General features: G+C 43.1%; 1 protein-coding gene across 1 annotated transcript; it reads left to right on the top strand.

Annotated features, from left to right (window-relative positions):
* The first annotated feature begins 1602 nt into the window (after window positions 1-1602).
* On the top strand, window positions 1603-19287 carry PTPLAD2 (protein tyrosine phosphatase-like A domain containing 2). The gene is made up of 7 exons (XM_009328082.1): window positions 1603-1645; window positions 5539-5642; window positions 6551-6678; window positions 13845-13957; window positions 15622-15728; window positions 16440-16571; window positions 17286-19287. Exons 2-7 carry the CDS (start codon window positions 5546-5548, stop codon window positions 17366-17368), a joined length of 660 nt encoding a protein of 219 aa, XP_009326357.1. The 5' UTR covers window positions 1603-1645; window positions 5539-5545; the 3' UTR covers window positions 17369-19287.
* Window positions 19288-19879: the final 592 nt, after the last annotated feature.

Here is a 19879-nt window from a genome sequence, read left to right as displayed (position 1 = left end):
GGCCAGTTTGGCTGTGCCCCCTCCCAGCTCCTTGTGCACCTCCAGCCTTCTCAGTCGGTAGAGCATGGGAAGCTGAAAAGTCCTTGACTAGTGTAAGCACTACCTAGCAACAACTAAAACATCGGTGTGTTATCAACATTATTCTCATCCTAAACCCAAAACACAGCACTGCACCAGCTACTAGGAAGAAAATTAACTCTGTCCCAGCCAAAACCAGGACACCTTGTCATCTGTGGGAGCTTTAACTTGGCAGCTGCTCACAAGAGGGGTTTTGCACATTGCAAAGATAGGTGAGCTTTTGTTGCTTTTAAGTATTTTCCTGGTGTTTGAAAAGAGCTGTTCTTCCTACTGCTGGATCTTGTTACAGTCGTGAGCTCAACTCCTGGCAGCATTAGTCACATCAGTTGTCCTCCCAGAGGCACCTGTGGGAGCTGTTTTCCAAGAGCTATGGGCTGAGCCTTTCAATAGTCATTTGTTTAACTGTTTAACCCTTTATTTAACACTGATTTATTATTTCCTCCTGAGAAAGAAATACATTCTTTAGCCTAGAAAAAGATGATGATTCTTGAGCAGTAAAAGTGAGCTGCCACACCAGCAGGAAAGCCAGGCATAACTGTATGACCCTTCTGCTAAGGTCCCAGATGGGAGACATGACCAGGAAAAACACGGCGTCCCACTGTGTTTGCCTGGAAATCACCTACTTGCCAGGGAGGCATTTCTCACCTCTCCAGGACACCACAGGGGGTGGAGATGGTCTTGCCAGGAGCTCAGTGCCACTCACAGTAGGGATGAGACCCAGTAAGGCACATTTTATTCCCCAGACTTCATGTACTTATATATGACATTCTATGCTCATTATGTCCTTGGTGACTTCTTCAGTCATAACATCAAATTTCAAATCTCTCTGGATGGGATGTGCTTTCAACATGAGTGCCAGTGGGAAAAACTACTTATTGGCAGAAGGGAGTTTATAAACATGTTATGACATTCTTCTTCATCTGATTTATGCTGAGATATCCTGGACACTTAAGGGCAGAAGTAACCTAGGATGCACACATACATTTCCTCTGCCAGTAGTGCCCATATTTCACAGGGGCATGAATAAACAGACATTCCTAGGTAAGGAGTGGAAAATTCTTTCCTCTATCCGAAGTAGTTTAAAGTGCTCCTTTTATGGTATGCTCCCAGCTTTCCTTATCATTTGATAGTGTTAGCATTGTTGTAGTGCTGATGATTTAAACAGAAGAGAAAAACAAATTTTTAATTTTGCATTTCTTCTCTCCAGCAATCCTTAAAAATATTGCTCTGGGTTAAAAGACAAAGTTAGTAGGATTTACAGACCAGCTTACTGGTACAACAGCAAGAAACTAATTTAGGTTAGGTTAGGTTAGGTTAGGCTAGGCTAGACTAGGCTAGGCTAGGCTGGGTGAGGAGCAGGGCAAATGGAGTGGAAATATTTGGGGTTAGAAACTCCTTCCTCAGGAAGTACAATGTTGTTCCTGCTTAGTGCTACATACGGTGATGTCATGGGGTGGGGGAAAAGGAAAGAGGAGGGGTGATCTCCTAACAAAACAGCTGTTGCAGCTGTAGAGAGAAAAAAGGAGGACGATCAGGAGCAGCAGCAGCAATCCAACCACTGCAACAGGTAATATCTCTTGAGCGCAAGTGACCTAGACTGCTCCAATGCAAAAAGGAAGGGGAAAAAAAAGTGGGGTGGGATGTGCCTGTGAGAGAAAAGTACATCTTTTGTACTGGTTCTCAGCAGCTTTCTTCTTCCTGAGCTGCAGCGCTTGCAGCTTGTCACAGGGGTGGGAGGGGGAAGGGGTAGAAGTTCAGACCAATATGACTTAAAAGGAAACCCTGTCAGCAGAGGGGCTTTTCTAGCAGACCTTTCCTGCAGAAAAAAAAAAAAAAAAAAAGGAACATTGCTGTCTGGTTTTAGCGTGGGGGTTGCTTCCTCATGTGGGGCCAGCCAATATGGGCATGGGAAGGCAGCAGAGTGCAATAGCTCTGAAGGCAAGGAAGTGCTCAGTTCATGCAGGCCTGGGTGGGACCCCCTGAGAGGGAGAGGGACCTGAGTGTGGCCTTCATCCTGGCACCTTGCAAGGGACACCCAGCCATGCCAAGGGCTGCCCCGAGCTGGGTGCCGCTGCTGTGCTGTCACCTTAGCTCAATGGGCACATGGTCCTGACCACCCTTCAGACACTGAGGGCACCTACCTCCGTACTTACCTCAGATGATAGCTACCACAGAGACACACTGAAGATCATGCTAAAAATAATAAAATGCAGCAATTAGACTTACGTGATTTTTCTGCCTGTGGAAATATGCCAGGCTTTGCAAGCTAAAACTATATCACTGGTAAAATCTCTGCTGGTGAATGAAAGGGAAAAGAGGATGTTTGGGACCATGCTGCTGTGTGTGCTAGTTCTGAGTGGTTTTATGTTTCATCTAGTTTCCTAGGTTTTGAGCCCAGAGAGAAAACAGATAAAAGTTTTCCACTAAGCAAGGTTGATCCTAAATACGATAAATGCATCCCTAGCATTTCAATGTATTTGGTATAAAATCAGCCACAGTAAGTAACGTGGAACTGACAACTAAACAGACAGCAAGTCAATCCTTCTGGGCCTCTCTACTGCAAGACCCATGTCTGTTTCCTTCTCCTGTCATCAATGCAGGCAGAGTACTGAAATGTGCAGTGCTCCCCCAAATGAAAGCAACTTGGAAGCATTAAAGCACATCACACTACAAGGAATAAACACAGCAGCAAGTCCATTTTACAAACCAGGCACCAGGGAGGCTAAGTGAGGTTTGTGAGTCAGCCAGCAAGTCTGGGGCAGGGTCAGGAACTGAACAGCTACCTGGTGGATTGCTAGTCAGTGTTTTATCCACAAGGGTGCTGCAGAAGCAGGCTCTGTGACGTAAACGTGGAATGATGCCTGCTGTGAACCGAGGGGAGCACAAAATTTAATTAAAGCCTGTCTCTTCTGCCAGTGACCTTTCCAAGAGAAGCAGATGGCTAAATTTTGTGTTGTGACACAGAACTGTTAGGACAGTGAAACAGGTTATCCTCAGTCTGCTTCTGGTTCTCCAGGTAAAGAGATCAGACTTTGGGTGAGAAAGACCTTAGAGAACAGTTACATTTCCATTTGCTTTGATTACACTGAAATCACCTTTTATTCTCTGCAGATTTCTTCACTTCTGTCAAAGGCTTCTGTTTGGTCTTAGGTACCTTTTGTCTGGGGATTAACACAGTAGGATGAAACCCCATTTTAAGATCCGGGCTGTTCCTTCACACAGTGGAGAGCATCACCGAATGTGAGAGCTGTGTTGCTCACAGCTCTGGGGCCGGGATCGGTCCCCCAGGTAACACTGGCACGCTGCCTGCCAGCACATCTCTACACTTCATTGGGAATATGGGGGCCTCCATAAATGCCACCAGTGTATATACATTTCAGTAGTTGCCAGTACATTTTAAAGATGATGAGTTCTAACATGCAACAGCTGCCATAATGCCAAAACACTAGTGTGAAGCTGCATTTGCAGATATCCTCTTGGTTACGTCTTGTTTAGCCAAGATTAAGCAGCTTAACAATTGTAAAGACAACAATTTTCTAGCCAGCCAATGGAGGAGGAGTTCAGAAAATAAGCTGAAATCACTTGGGCCCAAATCACTGAAAGACAAGTTCTGAGGATGAGAGACAGATGTAGAAAACTAAACTTCAGAAGAAGAGAGAAACCTCAGCTTACATCCCGTGCAAAGCCCACATGGCAATATCAGACCAAAGAGACTGGTGGAGGTGCTGACTGGAAAGCCTCAAAATTTTTGTAACTGTTCCTGTAACTTTCATACCCATTACAGTAATTCCTATCCATCCAGTAATAAGGCTGTTTCTTAAATCAGAACAATGTTCTTATTTTTTTGCCTTTTTGTAATGTACAGTGTCCCATCCTTTGTTCGTACCACAAGAGAGAACAAAGTGTCATTCAGTAATAAAGCAGATGCGATTTTGGGTCAATCTTTATAGAGCTCACTGGACTTTAGTCCAATTCAGTTGTATCATACTTTTCCCAAAAGGAGTGTTTATGGAACACATTCCTTTTTCTGGGTCCTCATGTGTCCTATTTTCATAGTATCAAAGGGCACTGAAGGTAAATTATGCCAACAGATCTTTCTGTGCTTACAGAAGTGATGACATGAACAGCAGCCATCCTGCGTAACAGGAAGAGAGGAAGAAAGGCATTTTCTATGACCTCTCTAGGATATACTTGGATTAAAAATTTCGAAGATCAGTTTATCTACATCAATTTACAGGAGTGTGTACTGTTATTTATGGTCTTGGTCCAATGCTGGGAGTGAAGTATATGCACTTATCATATTTAGATATTTCTAAACACAGAAATTCATTGTTTGTTAATGTACAGATACAAGCGAAATAAAGTTTGACAGCAGAGACATACCACATGAACACACTGGATCAAGGGGCAACTTGAGATCTTACTGGGGCAGGAAATTAATTGGTCAAACACAGGAGAAATTCTAGTATAAAATTAACAAATTAATTTCCAAAAAAAGTAGACAGTCCTTTTCATAGCTGAAGGACAAGCAAGCCTCTCTCCCCAGAATAAGTCAGAAGATAATACATTTATGGGAAAGGGAAATTATCTCCAGAGCCTATGAAGTTTTGCAAAAAGTCAGATTACCTATGAAAATTAGGTTAGAATGGCTACAAAAGTTAGTCTGCTCCAACAGGAGAAGATTCGCTTTATTAAATGCAACTTGAAACACAGGCTGTGCAGAAAGACAAAGACCCTAATTTAATGTTTATCTGGAACACCTGTAGAGCAAGTAGGTTAATAAAGGGAAAGACAGATATCCTTCAGACTGCATCAAATAAAAGCAGATTGAAATGTGGCTTTCTTTTCCATTTTTTCACCTACATTTTTATAAATACTTATAACTATGCTGTCTGCTGGAGACACTGCGAATTATTTGCATTGTACTTCAAGCTGTCTTGAGAGCATGCTAGAGGCATGTCTTCTGGGAAGAACAGGATAAACATCACCCAGATGCAGAAATCCTGAGGCTGGTGTCTGCAGGAGTCTAAGGCCCTCAGCAGGGCTGCGGTGGGTGCGACCCCAGCTATCCCTCGAGCCTGGTGACACCGTCAAGGCAGAGCCAAGCCAAGGGGCTCAGGCTTGAATCCAGCACTCAATGGAGTGTCTTTGTTTACTTACTTTTTGCTCTGGAGGCACAAATTTCACTGTATGGCCACAGATCACCCTAATCACTGGTGGAAACCCAGAAAATTTTTCTGGGCATATCCTAGGTATACGAACAAAGGGAGCCTTTGATCCACTGGGGAGAGTCCTGTTCTGTGACCACTGACAGACACAGACAGTTTTCACATCTGTTTACTTTTCAGCTGTTTTCCTTTGATTTCCTAACGTGTCCAAAGAGGGTGCAATTTCTACAGGTCATAAAGCTCGAATGTTGTAGTAATCATACCGTTTGCTTTACCATTTTCACCTCCACAGCTTTACCATGAACACCTACCTCTTTGTGTATGACTTAATGCAATTCTGTGGACATTCCTGGATATTTACAAATATGATCATCAGGTTCATGTCATTTGGAAAAGGTAGGATTCCTTCTGTATTTTCCTTAAACATTTTAAGAGGCAGTGACACACAGAAGCTTCAAATTAGAGATAAAGTTAGGATTCTGAATAGGTGTATGTCCAATAGCAGGGGCTGTAATTTGAATTAGAAAAACATTGTTTCTGCCATTAAAGAGGATGAACAAATTACTGGTATCTATGTTCTGCCTGTATCACATCAGGAATGAAGCTCTTGTTTTGCTAATGAGCTTTAATATTCAGCAGCATGCTAGTAACATTTGACTTAGACATAGACCTAAGCGTGACTAGGCCCAGTCATTATGGTGAATATTAATCTTATTGAAGCCACTAGGAGGGAATATCTTTGTGGTTATTGCACATGACTCTCTATCTCCAAAAGCATTACAACATATCTCTCTCTTCGTTGCCTGGGGATGAGGCACAAAAACAGAAAACTAGTGACTGGAAATTTAGAATTACTTATAATGGTGGACAGTTGTAGGCACATAAAATACCTACTTTGTGGCCTACTTGTTTTAGGAAGTGTCGTGGGTACAGATACAGGCAGGAACTCAACATCTCCTCATGTTTAGACATTCCTCATACATTTCCTCAACATTTCCTCATATTTAGAAATATCCTAAAGCAGTATCTCTAAACCAACACGTCCTGCACAGTGTTTGCCAGTGCATCAAGTATAGGGGATCCCATTCTTTTCTCAGCTTCCTGCCTCTGTGTCAGAGCCACACAGAGTGGACTGCCTCTTCCCCTCCCCAAAGCTTTGCTTCTGCTACTCAAAAGTTTGGTACTGTGTGAACTTTATTTCTTGTCATCTCCAGTGGTGATAGGGCAAGAGCAAACCCAGTAGTTGGTCCAGACTTTTACTGTATAACCACCCTCTAATTTTCCTCTTCACTTTGTCTGTACAGACTCGTTGGCTGACACATTTTACTCCATAGGACTTGTAATGCGCCTTTGCCAGTTGTTATCTGTATTGGAGATCTTACACATCCTCATTGGCATTGATAAAAGCCGTCTCTTCCCCAGGTTTTTGCAGGTAAGTCTATTTCTCAAGACCCTCCTTCCACCACCTACACACTTCAGCCATGGCTGCCCCCGGGGACAAGCCCAGGCTGAATTACCCTGAATGGTCCACCTGCACCCTTCCCCAGCTGCTAATCGTTTGCTAACTGCAGGAATTAAGCCCTCAGAACTGGGTTGGGAAAGAGCTGCTCTCTCAACTTTTTTCTTTTTGAGTGAAACTGAATAGTGAGTGCCCCACGCCCAGCCCACAACAGCAGGGACCTGGAAGATGTCCAGAGGAGCCGCCACCTGCAGAAATGGGGCAGCCCCCATTTCTAGGGCACCTTAGGTGGCTGAGGATACTACCTCCCCAGCCAACTTATTTACAGCCAGAAAACAACATTTCAGAGCCTAAGTTTCAGTAGCGAATTCTTTTCCATACCATTTCCTCACTGACAAGTACATAGTTATTTTGTAGACAAGCACAAGACAAGATTTTGTAGCAAAGGGATGGCAATGAGAAAACCACCGGCACGTCAAGCCTCCTGAAACAGGGTTTGCTGGTGGTCATGGCGTGTGGAAGGAAAAGAATTGATTAAGAAAAAGAACTGAAGGGACTGAAGAAGAATTAATGCTGGGAGGGGAAAGGAGAATTGTCATATTCTTGCTGTAAGGGTCTCTGCCCTCTCAAACCCAGACATGGACAAGTTGTGGCAACATCCAGAGGTTCTGGCGCTGTTAAGAGGTTTACAGGGCATACGTTCAGCTGTAGGCAGAAAATCAGCCAAAAGATCACACGCTGTAGCAGAAAACAAGATGATTCTCTGACATTTTCCTTACCAGACTCTTGTTTTCTGTTGGGAGTTAATCTCAGGTTTTGGTATTTTTCTTAATGCTTTGGAAAAAGTAAAAACGTTGAGTTTACCTTCAAACCTTTCCAATCCTTAGTATTTGAATAACGGTGAAACTGGTATTGGTCTCAGCAGTCAGAAGGTAGCAGACTAAGAGTAATTAGTTATGTTTTTAGTTTTCTGGATAGCCCATTTTTGTCAAATGACATATTGCATGGGTGAAGATGTTCCTCTTTTTAAATCTCCGTTAGAAATTGATTGACTAATACAGATCTCTGTTCTTTATGCTGCTCACTAAGTATGGTAGCAAATTCGTCAAAATGCAAACAACTATTTTTCCCTGCCTAAACACGCCATGCTGCTAAGGTGGGGGGGGGGGGGGGGGGGAGGGAAGGGAAGTATCCTGTCTAATGCATCCTGTAACAAATCTCACGTCATCGCTTGGAGAGGAGAGCAGCCTACTAATGCTAATAGTCGTTAAAGCAAGGCTTGTCCTGGCAGAGTTTACACATTCCCCAGCCCTGACATAGTCCATTCCTTTCCTACCCAGCCCTACAGAAGCAGAGATCACGGAAGGCTGCGCAAACACTGTTTGTGTCGCCACAAAAAGACACTAAATATGAAATGGATATTCTGAGCAAGAAAACTGTGACCTTTCTTGGGCAGTGCAATTACTGCAGTGCTTTCCAGGGCAGCATGGAGAAGGTGGGTCAGAAGGTGGGTCAGGGAATGATACGGCCCTATGACTCCAAACATTTGCCTCACAACAAAGATAGCTTTGGATCCTTACTTGGTTCTTTCCTCAAGTGTTCTCTCACTGCAAACATAACTCTCTTGCCTTGATGTTAGCAGTAGTCTCATGCTGTCCAGCCTCTTATTGAGTGCACCCTCAGTCAGTTTGCAGATGACACCAAGTTGGGCAGGAGTGTTGATCTGCTCGAGGGTAGGAAGGCTCTGCAGAGGGACCTGGACAGGCTGGATCGATGGGCCGAGGCCAACTGTATGAGATTCAACAAGGCCAAGTGCCGGGTCCTGCACCTCAGCCACAACAACCCCATGCAGCGCTACAGGCTTGGGGAAGAGTGGCTGGAAAGCTGCCTGTCGGAAAAGGACCTGGGGGTGTTGGTCGACAGCCGGCTGAACATGAGCCGGCAGTGTGCCCAGGTGGCCAAGAAGGCCAACGGCATCCTGGCCTGTATCAGAAATAGTGTGGCCAGCAGGAGCAGGGAAGTGATCGTGCCCCTGTACTCGGCACTGGTGAGGCCACACCTCGAATACTGTGTTCAGTTTTGGGCCCCTCACTACAAGAAGGATGTTGAGATGTTGGAGCGTGTCCAGAGAAGGGCAACGAGGCTGGTGAGGGGTCTGGAGAACAAGTCTTATGAGGAGCGGCTGAGGGAGCTGGGGTTGTTTAGCCTGGAGAAAAGGAGGCTGAGGGGAGACCTCATCGCTCTCTACAACTACCTGAAAGGAGGTTGTAGCGAGGTGGGTGTCGGTCTCTTCTCCCAAGTAACTGGCGAAAGGACGAGAGGAAATGGCCTCAAGTTGCGCCAGGGGAGGTTTAGATTGGATGTGAGGAAAAATTTCTTTACTGAAAGAGTGGTTAAACATTGGAAGAGGCTGCCCAGGGAAGTGGTTGAGTCACCATCCCTGGAAGTATTTAAAAGACGGGTAGATGAGGCGCTTAGGGACATGGTTTAGTGGGCATGGTGGTGTTGGGTTGACGGATGGACTCGATGATCTTGGAGGTCTCTTCCAACCTTAATGATTCTATGATTCTATGATTCTCTTTCGTGTAGACTCTGCTTTCTCCTGGGATGCCCTGCTTCTGCTGTGACGGTGCAGGTTAAGCAGTTGTGTGCCAACAGTACTCCCATGTGCCTTGCCACACTTTCCTCCCTGCCTCTTAGGAAAAAAAAAAAATACACATTTTCCACAATGAACTGGGGAAAGATGGTTAGAGATGCTTACCTTACTGTAGCCTACTGGACTACTGCACTGGGACTAGCGACTACTGGTAAAGCTGCAAGAATTTGATAGTGGCTGCCCTGTTCTGCGTTCCCACTACCTGTTCTTACTCCAAGCTTAACACATATCCCTAGATGAATCCCTCAGGCCATGCACACACATACATATCCATGGTGAAGTTCATCTCAGGTGATCTCTAGGATGAGAGAACAGATAGCTATAGCAATGTCAGGGAAGCACATGCATGAAAGTAATGCCACCTTGAATAAAACAAGCTGTGAAAGCACCCCTGTGGTGGTTGGTTGTTTTGTAGGCATTACAGCAGAGACAAGATTTAAGCAGAGTTTGAACGAAGGATTTCTGCCTAATATCCCATTTATTGTGGCTTAGTAGCATTTACAAGGAATACTTTGAGATACACGTTACAGATAGTGGAAAAGCAAACTCGGAGGTGTTTTCTGGAAAAGCCTCTCATTGAGGGACAAAGTCTTAGGCTGCCAGGCACCTGAGAAGGGTTAGGTAGGCCGAGGCCAAGTCACACCATGAAAGAAAGATGAGTCTTGTGATATGGATGCTCTGGAGGAAGGGAAGACAAGGGAGGGTCACAAAGTTGGTGCAAAGGGATGTCTCTCAGGGCATTTGCAGCTTGACTGATTGAGAGGAGGACAGGAGAATGTGTCAACATGTCGTTGCAGTTGCCAAAACAGAGGATAATTTAATTTAGTAGTTTGGCCAGGGAGTAAAGGCTGACGGGACTGCTACTTTAGCAAGGGAGAGAATAGGAAAGATGTAAGAAAAGACTGGTGTTTTTGTGAACAAAACACCAGTTCTTCATCCTGTGCAAACAGGATTGTATTTACCAGACCAAAAGCAATGTACTATGGCTTTGTAATAAAAACATTAATTTTTAACTTAATCTAAATATTTAGTAGCACTTTTCTTTTTTTTTTTAAACATTCACTAAATCAAAGAGCTATATAAGGGTTTCAGGTACCAACTACAATACTGCAGTCACGGTTATTAAAAAATGGAAGTGAATGTGCTGCCTGCTCCTGCCTTAACCTCAGCTAGTCTAATTAGCTGTTTCACTTACTTGCTTCAAATGCCCAGGCTGCCTTGCGGAGATTTATGCCATTCTACAGAACTTACTGTGTCCTGTGAAAGACCAGTGCTGGGAGAGGAAGGAAATTCCAGTTTGATTTTAACACAAAAAACAAGGAGGAATGAAAAATGAAACCATTGCATTTATGCTTTGTGAGGTGCCAGCACATACTTCCTTTTTATGAACATGAAAATATAGGACTTCTAGTTTTGCTTTTTTTTTTTAAGCAAGAGAATAGCAACAGAGAATACCATATTTCCATTCGTGCAAGGACAGATGATCCATAGAAGAAGTGAGACATTGTTCAGCAGCAGCACATACTTTTTTTAGATATGTGTATATATGTATGTGTACACACACATATACATATATATGTGTATATTTATATATGTACATGATTCCATGTATATAAGTATACAGATGTGGGTGTATAGGGGCACAATATCAACAGACATTTACTGGAATATCCTCTTCTTCAAGTAGCACCCTGCCTTGTCACTTGCTGAAAAGGTCCTCAGCCTCTGACTAACCCCTGCATCTACCTTCGATTTGTGTGGGTTACCTAAAGATATGAGTGCTATGAAAGAAAAGAGCACAATGTCTTGAAGGGGAATAAAGGCAAGCAGGCAGGCAACCTCCCGACTTACACAGAAGAGAGGTAGGATGCCACTGTCTATCCTCATGAGGAAATCACAATTGCCCTGAGCAGCCAGGCCTGCGTCCTGCCCCGCAGATGTGCTCCAGAGCAAGGCCACAGGCAGTTTTCAGTTTCGGCCTCTGATGGCTGCTTTGTGCATCCCATTGTTTGCTGGCTGAGACTGCAGTCTAACAGGAACAGAAGACCTACAGGGGACCTGCTTTGTGCCAGGTCCAGTTCTCTTGCAGGAGCTTAACCTACTTTACACAGTCCGATTACTGACTTCCATCATCTGCAACTAGTGAGGCTGAGTGCCTCCACTGCTCCCCTTCCCAAACATGAATCCTCTGACGGAGGAAATCTGCTGATTTATCACCTCAGCTAGGTGATATTCACTGCCTCTTGTGCATCTGCTTGTGCCCTGGGGAGAGAAAGAAATCCACAGCCTCTTCCACTCCCAGACCATGAGGCTGAATTGTGGGTCTCTGTAGTCACTCTGTCTCATTGGCCTGTGCTTTTGAAACGGGGGATGGCAACTACCTGTCTACTGCTTATCCTTTTATCTCACTGAGATAAAAGTGATCAGCTCCTGATCACTTGACCAATGCTGTTTTCTAGCACTTTTCCACCCAGCCACCGCTTGAAGAGCAAGTGACTGTTTGGAAAATCTGCCAGCTCTCACGTCTAAAAAGATGTCCACCTTTTCATTATCATGATAAAGCTTTGGTCTCTAGGTGAGACAAATCCCTGTGGCAATTCCCCGAAATAGCTCTCATATTAACAATATTGCAGAACTTTCTCTCTCCACATCCCAGTCTGATTTTAGGGGTGGTAACAAAAAGCCCACACCACCAACGTTGCACTCCCTTCAGCAAAATTTTAACTCGGGTTCTATTTTATTCATTCTCTCTAGCACACAATCCCGTTCAATGCTCACACTGCTTTTACCTTTGTTTTGATTTCCCTCTTGTGATGGTTGTCCCACCATGCTTCTATCTCTGTTGTATCTGGTTTCAGATCCTGCATCAATACTTCCCATTCTCCCCATTTTCTTGCCAGGTTCCTCAGCACCAGCGTACAAACACAGGACTTAGTACTTCTCACTCTCTGTTTCCTGGCCAGGCTATAGAGAAGTCTGTCAACATCTGACCTTCTTAGAAATCAATTCCTCAGTTAGGGACCAATGGGATCAGCGGCACAAGATGACAGGCAGGGCAGGGTAAGAGGCAGCAAAACCATTTTTATCTTTGTGGCCCCTCAGTGCTTTTCAAGATGAGGAACCAGATCCCTAGGGGATGGATATGCTCTCTTTCTGTATGAAAAATTGCTCTCACGTAATTTTGCTGAATAGTGAAGTGATGGCTGTTTTATCTGACAGATGTGGTCTGTAAAAAAAAGTCTGTAGCCAAAATGTTCCACGCAGGAACCAGCAAACATTACGTAGCAAAACTACCACACAAACTTGCTGAGAGGCAAATTTCTTATATCGTTTAAGGTAGGAGTAAGGGGAAGGGGGAAAACCAGTGAAGAATAATGACTGTGCTTCTAAAAACCACCTTGCTAATCTGTTTTCATTTCATGACTTTTCACTGACTTGACGTCTTAACCCATAAAATCATTAAACCTAAGGTACCGTATGGAAGAGATGGCAGTAGGTATAAAAAAAAGCCAGTGAAGCTATACTGTTTTGTACCAACTGAATAGATGCACGTTTTCTCCTTCAACACTTTCAAATAAAGTGTAAATCCAAGTGAACCGGTAACATTCTGGGAGTTTCACAAGCAACTGGCAGTACTGAATACTACGGATACATTTATTTTACAGGGCAGGGCATGGATACTGACAGGAAACTTGTCCGAGAAAGCTGCGAAAAGACACGCTTGTTTATAAATTTCTTGAACTTTAATATTGCCAAAGTATTTTTTTAAGCTGGAGCCACTGCCTGTTTAATCCACCTTTATATCTTTTCATTTGTAAAGGCATACCTTGTGGATCGGGTAAGGTTCAACCACTAGAAAAATGTTATGACAAATATTATGGCAATAATTTACATAAATGACAAGCTTAAACCCACTTCTCCTAGCCAAGAATAAGAAGGAAAGAAAAATCAGGAATTCTACTTTTCCTCCTCCTTTCTGCAAACCTTATGAGAGAGATCCCTTGGGATGCAGATCTCCAAGCTACGGAAAGCAGAGCTGGACTGTGAGATTAGCACTGTCTGGCATACTACCCACCCAAGGGCCCTCTGTATCCCACGGCCTCCCGTGCAGCCTACAAGCAAGGAAGCTTACCCCTGCTGGCCCTCCAGGCACTGGGGCACAGTGGGAGAAGTCCTTGCTCCCACAACCTCAGCCGGCTCATCCACAGGTTTCCTGGGCTACAAACCCAAGTCATCCGCGCTGGCAAGCAAACCTCCACCCTTACCATAGCAGATCTATGATGCTGCAGCCAAGAGTTTCCAGTTACCCAAGCTGGAGGCCAATGGGGTCTTGAACAAAAGCAGGCCAGGAAGCAAAACTTCCACTGGAGCATTTGTGTAAAGCAAACTAGATCCACCTGTAGCCTCCTATTTTGCCAAAATGACACAGAAATGAGAGCTATTGAAGGTGCTACCTGAATTCACAATTCTTTTTTCTTTTCAGATCACTGAGAGAATAATTGTTTTATTTGTCGTGATCAACAGTCAGGAAGAAGTTCAAGGGAAATATGCCGTGTGTGTTTTATTTTTCCTTTGGAATTTATTAGATGTGGTCAGGTAAGGAGTCAACGGTGAAACCATGAGGGGAAAATGCATCATTCTTGCAAGCAGAAACCCACCCCCCCTGTGCTGCAGGCTCATTTCATTACTTCGAAATTGGTAGCAAAGCATATTATCCATTTTAAATAACAGCTTGGACCTTGTAAGCTACTTACCGATTTTTACAAAAATCCACAGTTGAGAGGCAGAGTGACTTACAGAAGTAAATCGTTGCATTAACATTTGTAGTTCAAAGGATTTGACCTTTTTAACAAAAATGTAGAAGAAAAATAACAACTACCTTCCGGGGAACAGCAATTCTGAAACTGATTTACAATCCTATTGTGATTTACAATCCTATTGCTTTTTTTTTTTTTTTTTTTTTTTTTTTTTTTTTTTTTTTTTTTTAACATCTCACTTCAATCCAAGATTGACAGCACAGTAAGGCAGCGCCAGCAGAACTTCTTACTAAGACAGAATGACTATTCTGGGTTAATAGCACTGTACTTTCCAAAAGCCAAGAGCTCCTGCTGCAGAGATGAGAATTTTGGTATAGTAGGGCATGTATCACACCTCAGGGACAACGCATATCAGGCAAAATGGATAGGAATACAATTCAGGACTTTTATTTCAAAAATTTTGTATGGTGGAAGGTTACCAGTACCTCCCTGTAGTAAAACGGTGAATGGTGAAAATTCCACATTACTGACTTTTGCATCAATATTTGAAGCCAGTAACATTTCTCAAATGTAACTTAAACCTCTATGGACCTCAGTTTGTAGACTTACAGCAGGGAGGACATACAGAATTAAGAAGCATTTTAACAAGACATAGCCCTCACAGCAACCTCTGTATGGGAGCAAAATTTTTTTCTTTATCCTTTTTCTTTCTGCTATTTTAAATACATTGCTTTGGGGACTGACTGGGGAATACAGATTTAGGCAGCAAAGGAAATGTATGTTATAAGAGAGATCTAAAAAAGGAAAGTGTCAGGTAGGATTGATAAGAAAGATTTTAAGTCAGCTTCAGAGTATTTGTACTACATGTGTTAACAAACTACTACTGGTATTAATTACTTGGATTATTGCTCCATCCCATTTCTTTTTGAAGTTTGTAAAGCTACTATAGTAGAACCTATTCTCAAATGAAAGGGTTCTGTGCAGCTGGAGAGAGGCCAAAAGTGTAAACAATATTGGCTGTGAAGTCTTGACACTGCGTAATAGTCCTATCAACGCATGGTGACTTTCTATCATTGCTAAAAAACACAGTCCAGCATCATAGCATCATAGCAATAACAGCAGCCGTTAAATAAGGAAGATACTGTGGTCTATAGCAGCAAATGACCAATTCAAATAACTCATAGTACAACTCATACAGATTTAGAATTCTTACCTGATTTATTTTACAGCATCTGTGCCATGTCCTAGCATCTCAAAGAAGCAGTTGTGTCTAAAAGTGTACAGGAATCTATCCCATCCCTTAGCCAACTAGTCTTGAAGTATTACAAGTTCTTCAGGGACATAAATATCCTGTGCATTATGGCCAATGATATGCTAAAAACAAATTCTGCAAGGTTTTCTATAGCTGATCTTTCCTACTTATACCATAAACAGCCCAAGAAGGTGTATAGAGAGGGATTAGCATGATCATTCTCTCTGAGCTCGTCTGCTCTCTTGCTGCAGGTACACTTACAACATGTTAGCAAGGACGGGAATATACTACCTACCACTGACATGGCTCAACTTCTCACTGTGCATCCCACTCTATCCCCTTTCAGTTCTGGCTAAAGGTAAGGAGATGGGAAAAGTACCAACGACTTGCTTCCTTAGTCTTCTTCAATAAGACTTGATCAGTTCAATCGTCTTTTGTGTTTAAGATATTTCTTTTTGTGTTGCCAAAGTAGTCGTAAATGTTTATGTACGCTCATATTAACCGTATGTCACCTATCTTTCTCTTTTCTGTACTTTCTTCCTTAATAGGGGTTCTCTGGGGTTTGTGTGTCTGTTTTTTTTTGCTTTTGTTTTGTTTTAACAGTATGGGAAAATGTTCATTTTTCTGGGTAAAGCAGGAAAATACCCCCATAAAAGACACACCGATTCCCCCATTCCAGACTGACCACATTAGACAGCAAGTCCCAAAGCTGCCTTCTCCCCCACTGAGGCTGACCTTACTGGCTCAGGCCATAACTAGCAGCTTATCATACTTAGACCAGGAAATGTGCCCACCGAGATCATATTGAAAGCAGTGCAACTACAGGAGTGACAGAACTTGTTACTGAATAGGAAATACTTGCTAACTCTAGTATTAAGAGCAATTAGCACCTCAGACCTACAAAACTGAACTCGAGGAAGAAACAACATGTGCATATGCATACGGATGACATGGTAAATTCAGCATATAATATAGCTATCTGGGCCTTAAAGGTAACTGACTTTTACATGAAGTTTTTTGATGATCTTCCACCTCCTTTTGACTAAAGATTTACCATGTTATTTTACAGCATTTGCAATTTGGGTATCGCTGCCTTATTTTGAATCCCTTGGCACATACTCCATCAAGCTACCATTTCCATTCGCCTTCTCAATCTACTTCCCCTACATTCTGAAAATTTATCTGCTAGTGCTGTTTATAGGTAAGTATCTCATCTTCCAGAAAGCTGGGTCTCAACACAACTGGGATGCCTATGGCAACAAAAAAAATTGAATCAGTATAGCTCCTTTCACAAACTCTAACTCTCTCTGCCACATCTCCTGCAAACCACTGCAGGAAAACTCATCACCAGCTGTTCTGATTTCCGATGTCTTTCAATACAAATAATTGAATTTGGAAGAAACACTGTGTGTGTGAGGCATAAAAATACAAAACAAAAATATAAAAACTGCTTCAGTGATCCTGGCCTTACAGCTACTTACCAAAGTTTGCCTTTCTTCTTAAAAATCAGTTCCCATTTGATCATACTCTCAATTCTGTGCAACTCCTCCTCACTCATTTTTCCTAGCTGATATGAGAAGTTGTTATCTAAATTGAGACTTTTACAGCTTGATTATCAAAGGGATGAAAAAAGAGCCCACCCCAAAACCTACATGTAAATAGATCTCTTCGTCTCAACAAAACAGTTTTGAAAAATTTGAACTGAATTTGGCTGCATTACAGCCAAGTCTTCGTTCTGTCATGGGCTTTAACACTAATTTGAAGGATCTCATCTTTGTGATGCACTGTTCTGTTCCTAAGTTCATGGAAGGAACTGTGCAAAGTTGCCAGATGAAGGCTCATACTGTTCCTTCTAAATTAAGACACTTTGGACTCTACTCCCTTGTTCTTAACACCATTTTGTGTTTTGATTCAGGTATGTGCTTTATCATCCAGAACCTCTTCTCTGAAAGGAAGGCACACCTAGGGACAGGCAACATCAAAAAGAAAAGAAGCTAAGTTGATACTTTGTTTGGAAATAAGAAATATATTCCCAGTGGGCTGCTGCGTATCATAGGTTAAAAAGAAATTAGACAAAGATTTTCAATGCAAAATTCCTGTTTGCATGTATATTATCTGGCTGTGTAGAATTTTCAGAAAAAGCGTGTCTCTAATGCACCTCAAAAATGGAGCTGCTCAAAATAACTAGTTACTTTTGAAAGTTTTACTCCTTCAAATGGCAAGAGTTTTAAAAATGAATATTTTTTCCCTAACACATATTGGAGAACTCCAGTCACAATCACACTAACAACCCTTATTTTGGTGTTAGTTCTTGCCTCATTAGCAACAGATATTCTGTAGTGGCAATACCATTTAATCTGTAAGATTATTTTATATTGGGCCAACATGTATGTGCCTCGTATATGCTAAGTTGGCTAGAACTGGAATCTCTCAAGAAGCAGAAGCTGGAAACTTTGCAACCTATGAGATTCACATGCTGATTAGCTCCAGGCATTCACAAAGGATCCCTAACATTCTGGCCCAACCTTCACCTCTCCAAACAACATTGCAGAAAATGCAGCTACACCACAAAGGCAAGTGATCAGGTACTCATCTATTATATATTCAAGGGGATATTTAAGGGTCAGAAGTAGAAACTTATAGTCATGTGTCTGGCAGCCATTAAGAATTTCTTTCCCCACAATGATTTTCTTCCATGCTGAACAGCAGACAGAAGTGTGATGTAGCCAGGCCAAATATATGTTGTTCTTTAAAGGGAAGTGAATGACTATCAAAAGCCATGTGCAAAATTCTAGCCATTTTACTCAAGTGCATTGCTCCTCACACTTCTGTAGGACTATCTGTGAGAATGCGACTAGAACATAGTCTCTTCAAAGGTTGGGAATGAAGAATACGGACAGCAACCCAGTGGACTGTACAGGCAAAAATGGACAAATAACTGCTTAGAGTTTGGCAGGGGCTTTTCTGATTTTCATCCATATTGATTATCACTTACCTTTGAATTCAAGCAGGTGGGGGAGAAAAGTAAGGCTATTTTTTTGATCTTGACTGAAAACTGAGGGGAGGGAGGAAAGATAATAGTTGGAGGGAAGATGTATTTAACGGGAAAATGAATACTATCAGAATATGAAGAGGTTTTTGCCTCTACGACTTTCTAAACCATGCAGCCTAAGAGAGTATGTAAGAAAAGAGTGAAGCTCACAAACTCGAACTGATTTGTTACGAAAGGTCACCTACTATCATTTTTATTTATTTAATATATGTGGCAGACAATACCTGCAGACTATTGTGACCACTGGAGTATTTGCAAACCATAAGCAACAAGGTCATGCGTGCAAATAGTATAGGGTCAACCCTGGATTTTTTTTTTTTTGTGAAAGCGCTGCAAACAGAGGTAGGAATTTGGAACTTATTAGAGAAACAGAAGTACTTCCACTTTGGACTTCTGTTCTGACCCAAACTGATTCAAGTGTGGACAATGTGAAGAAATGTACAGAGCAGCTGAATAGGGTGACAGCTTTGAAGAAGAGAGCCAGAATAAGAACACTTCACATCGAACCACTATATAACACACTGAAGGTGAAACATGGACATTTTTCTCCTTGGAAATTCAATCTAATGTGTTTGTCATCAAACCGCCTGGAGTTAACACACCCTGCAGGAGGAAACATGACATATGATATTGTATTGGGTCTACATGGCAAGGCTTTGGCAGTGGGGAAGCTGCAGGGAAGGCCTCCGTGAGAAGCAGCCAGTGGCTTCACTGATGCCAGACACAGCTGGTTCCAGCCAGCTCCGAAACAGAGCCACTGTGGGACACTGCTGAGCCAAACAGCAAAGCTGATGGTGCCTCTGTGAAAACATATTTAAGAAAAGGTAAAAAATGCAGCAGCTGTGAGAGAGAAGAATAAGAAAAATGTGAGAGAAACAGCTCTGCAGACACCAAGGTCAGTGGGGAGGGAGACGAGGAGGTGCTCCAGGCACTGCAGCAGATTACGCTGCGGCCCATGGAGAAGACCATGGGGGAGCAGGTTGTCCCTCTGCAGCCCATGGAGGACCACGCCAGACAAGATATCCACACTGCAGCTTGTGGAGGACCCCACGCTGCAGCAGGTAGATATGCCCTGAAGGAAGCTGCAGCCCACGGAGAGCCCACACAGGGGCAAGTTCCTGGCAGGAACTGTGGCCTGTGAGGGACCCACACTGGAGCAGCCTTTTCCAGATGGACTGTACCCCATGGAAAGGACCCATGCTAGAGCAGTTCTTGAAGAGCTGCAGCCTGTGAGAAGGAACCACGTTGGAGCAGTCCATGAAGCACTGTAGCCCATGGGAGGGACCCCCTGCTGGAGCAGGGGAACAGTGTGAAGAGGAACAAGCAGCAGAGATGAAGCTTTATGAACTCACTGCACCCACCATTCCCTACCCACCCTGCACCACTTGGGGAGGGAGGAGGTAGAAGAGTCAGGAATGAAGAAGTGAAGTTGAGCCTAGGAAGAACGGAGGGGTAGG

The sequence above is a fragment of the Pygoscelis adeliae genome, unplaced genomic scaffold, assembly GCF_000699105.1.
Source record: "Pygoscelis adeliae isolate BGI_AS28 unplaced genomic scaffold, ASM69910v1 Scaffold45, whole genome shotgun sequence".
Classification (NCBI taxonomy): domain Eukaryota; kingdom Metazoa; phylum Chordata; class Aves; order Sphenisciformes; family Spheniscidae; genus Pygoscelis; species Pygoscelis adeliae.
Note: the sequence above shows the minus strand (reverse complement) of the source record. Positions and strands in the feature narration are given on the sequence as shown.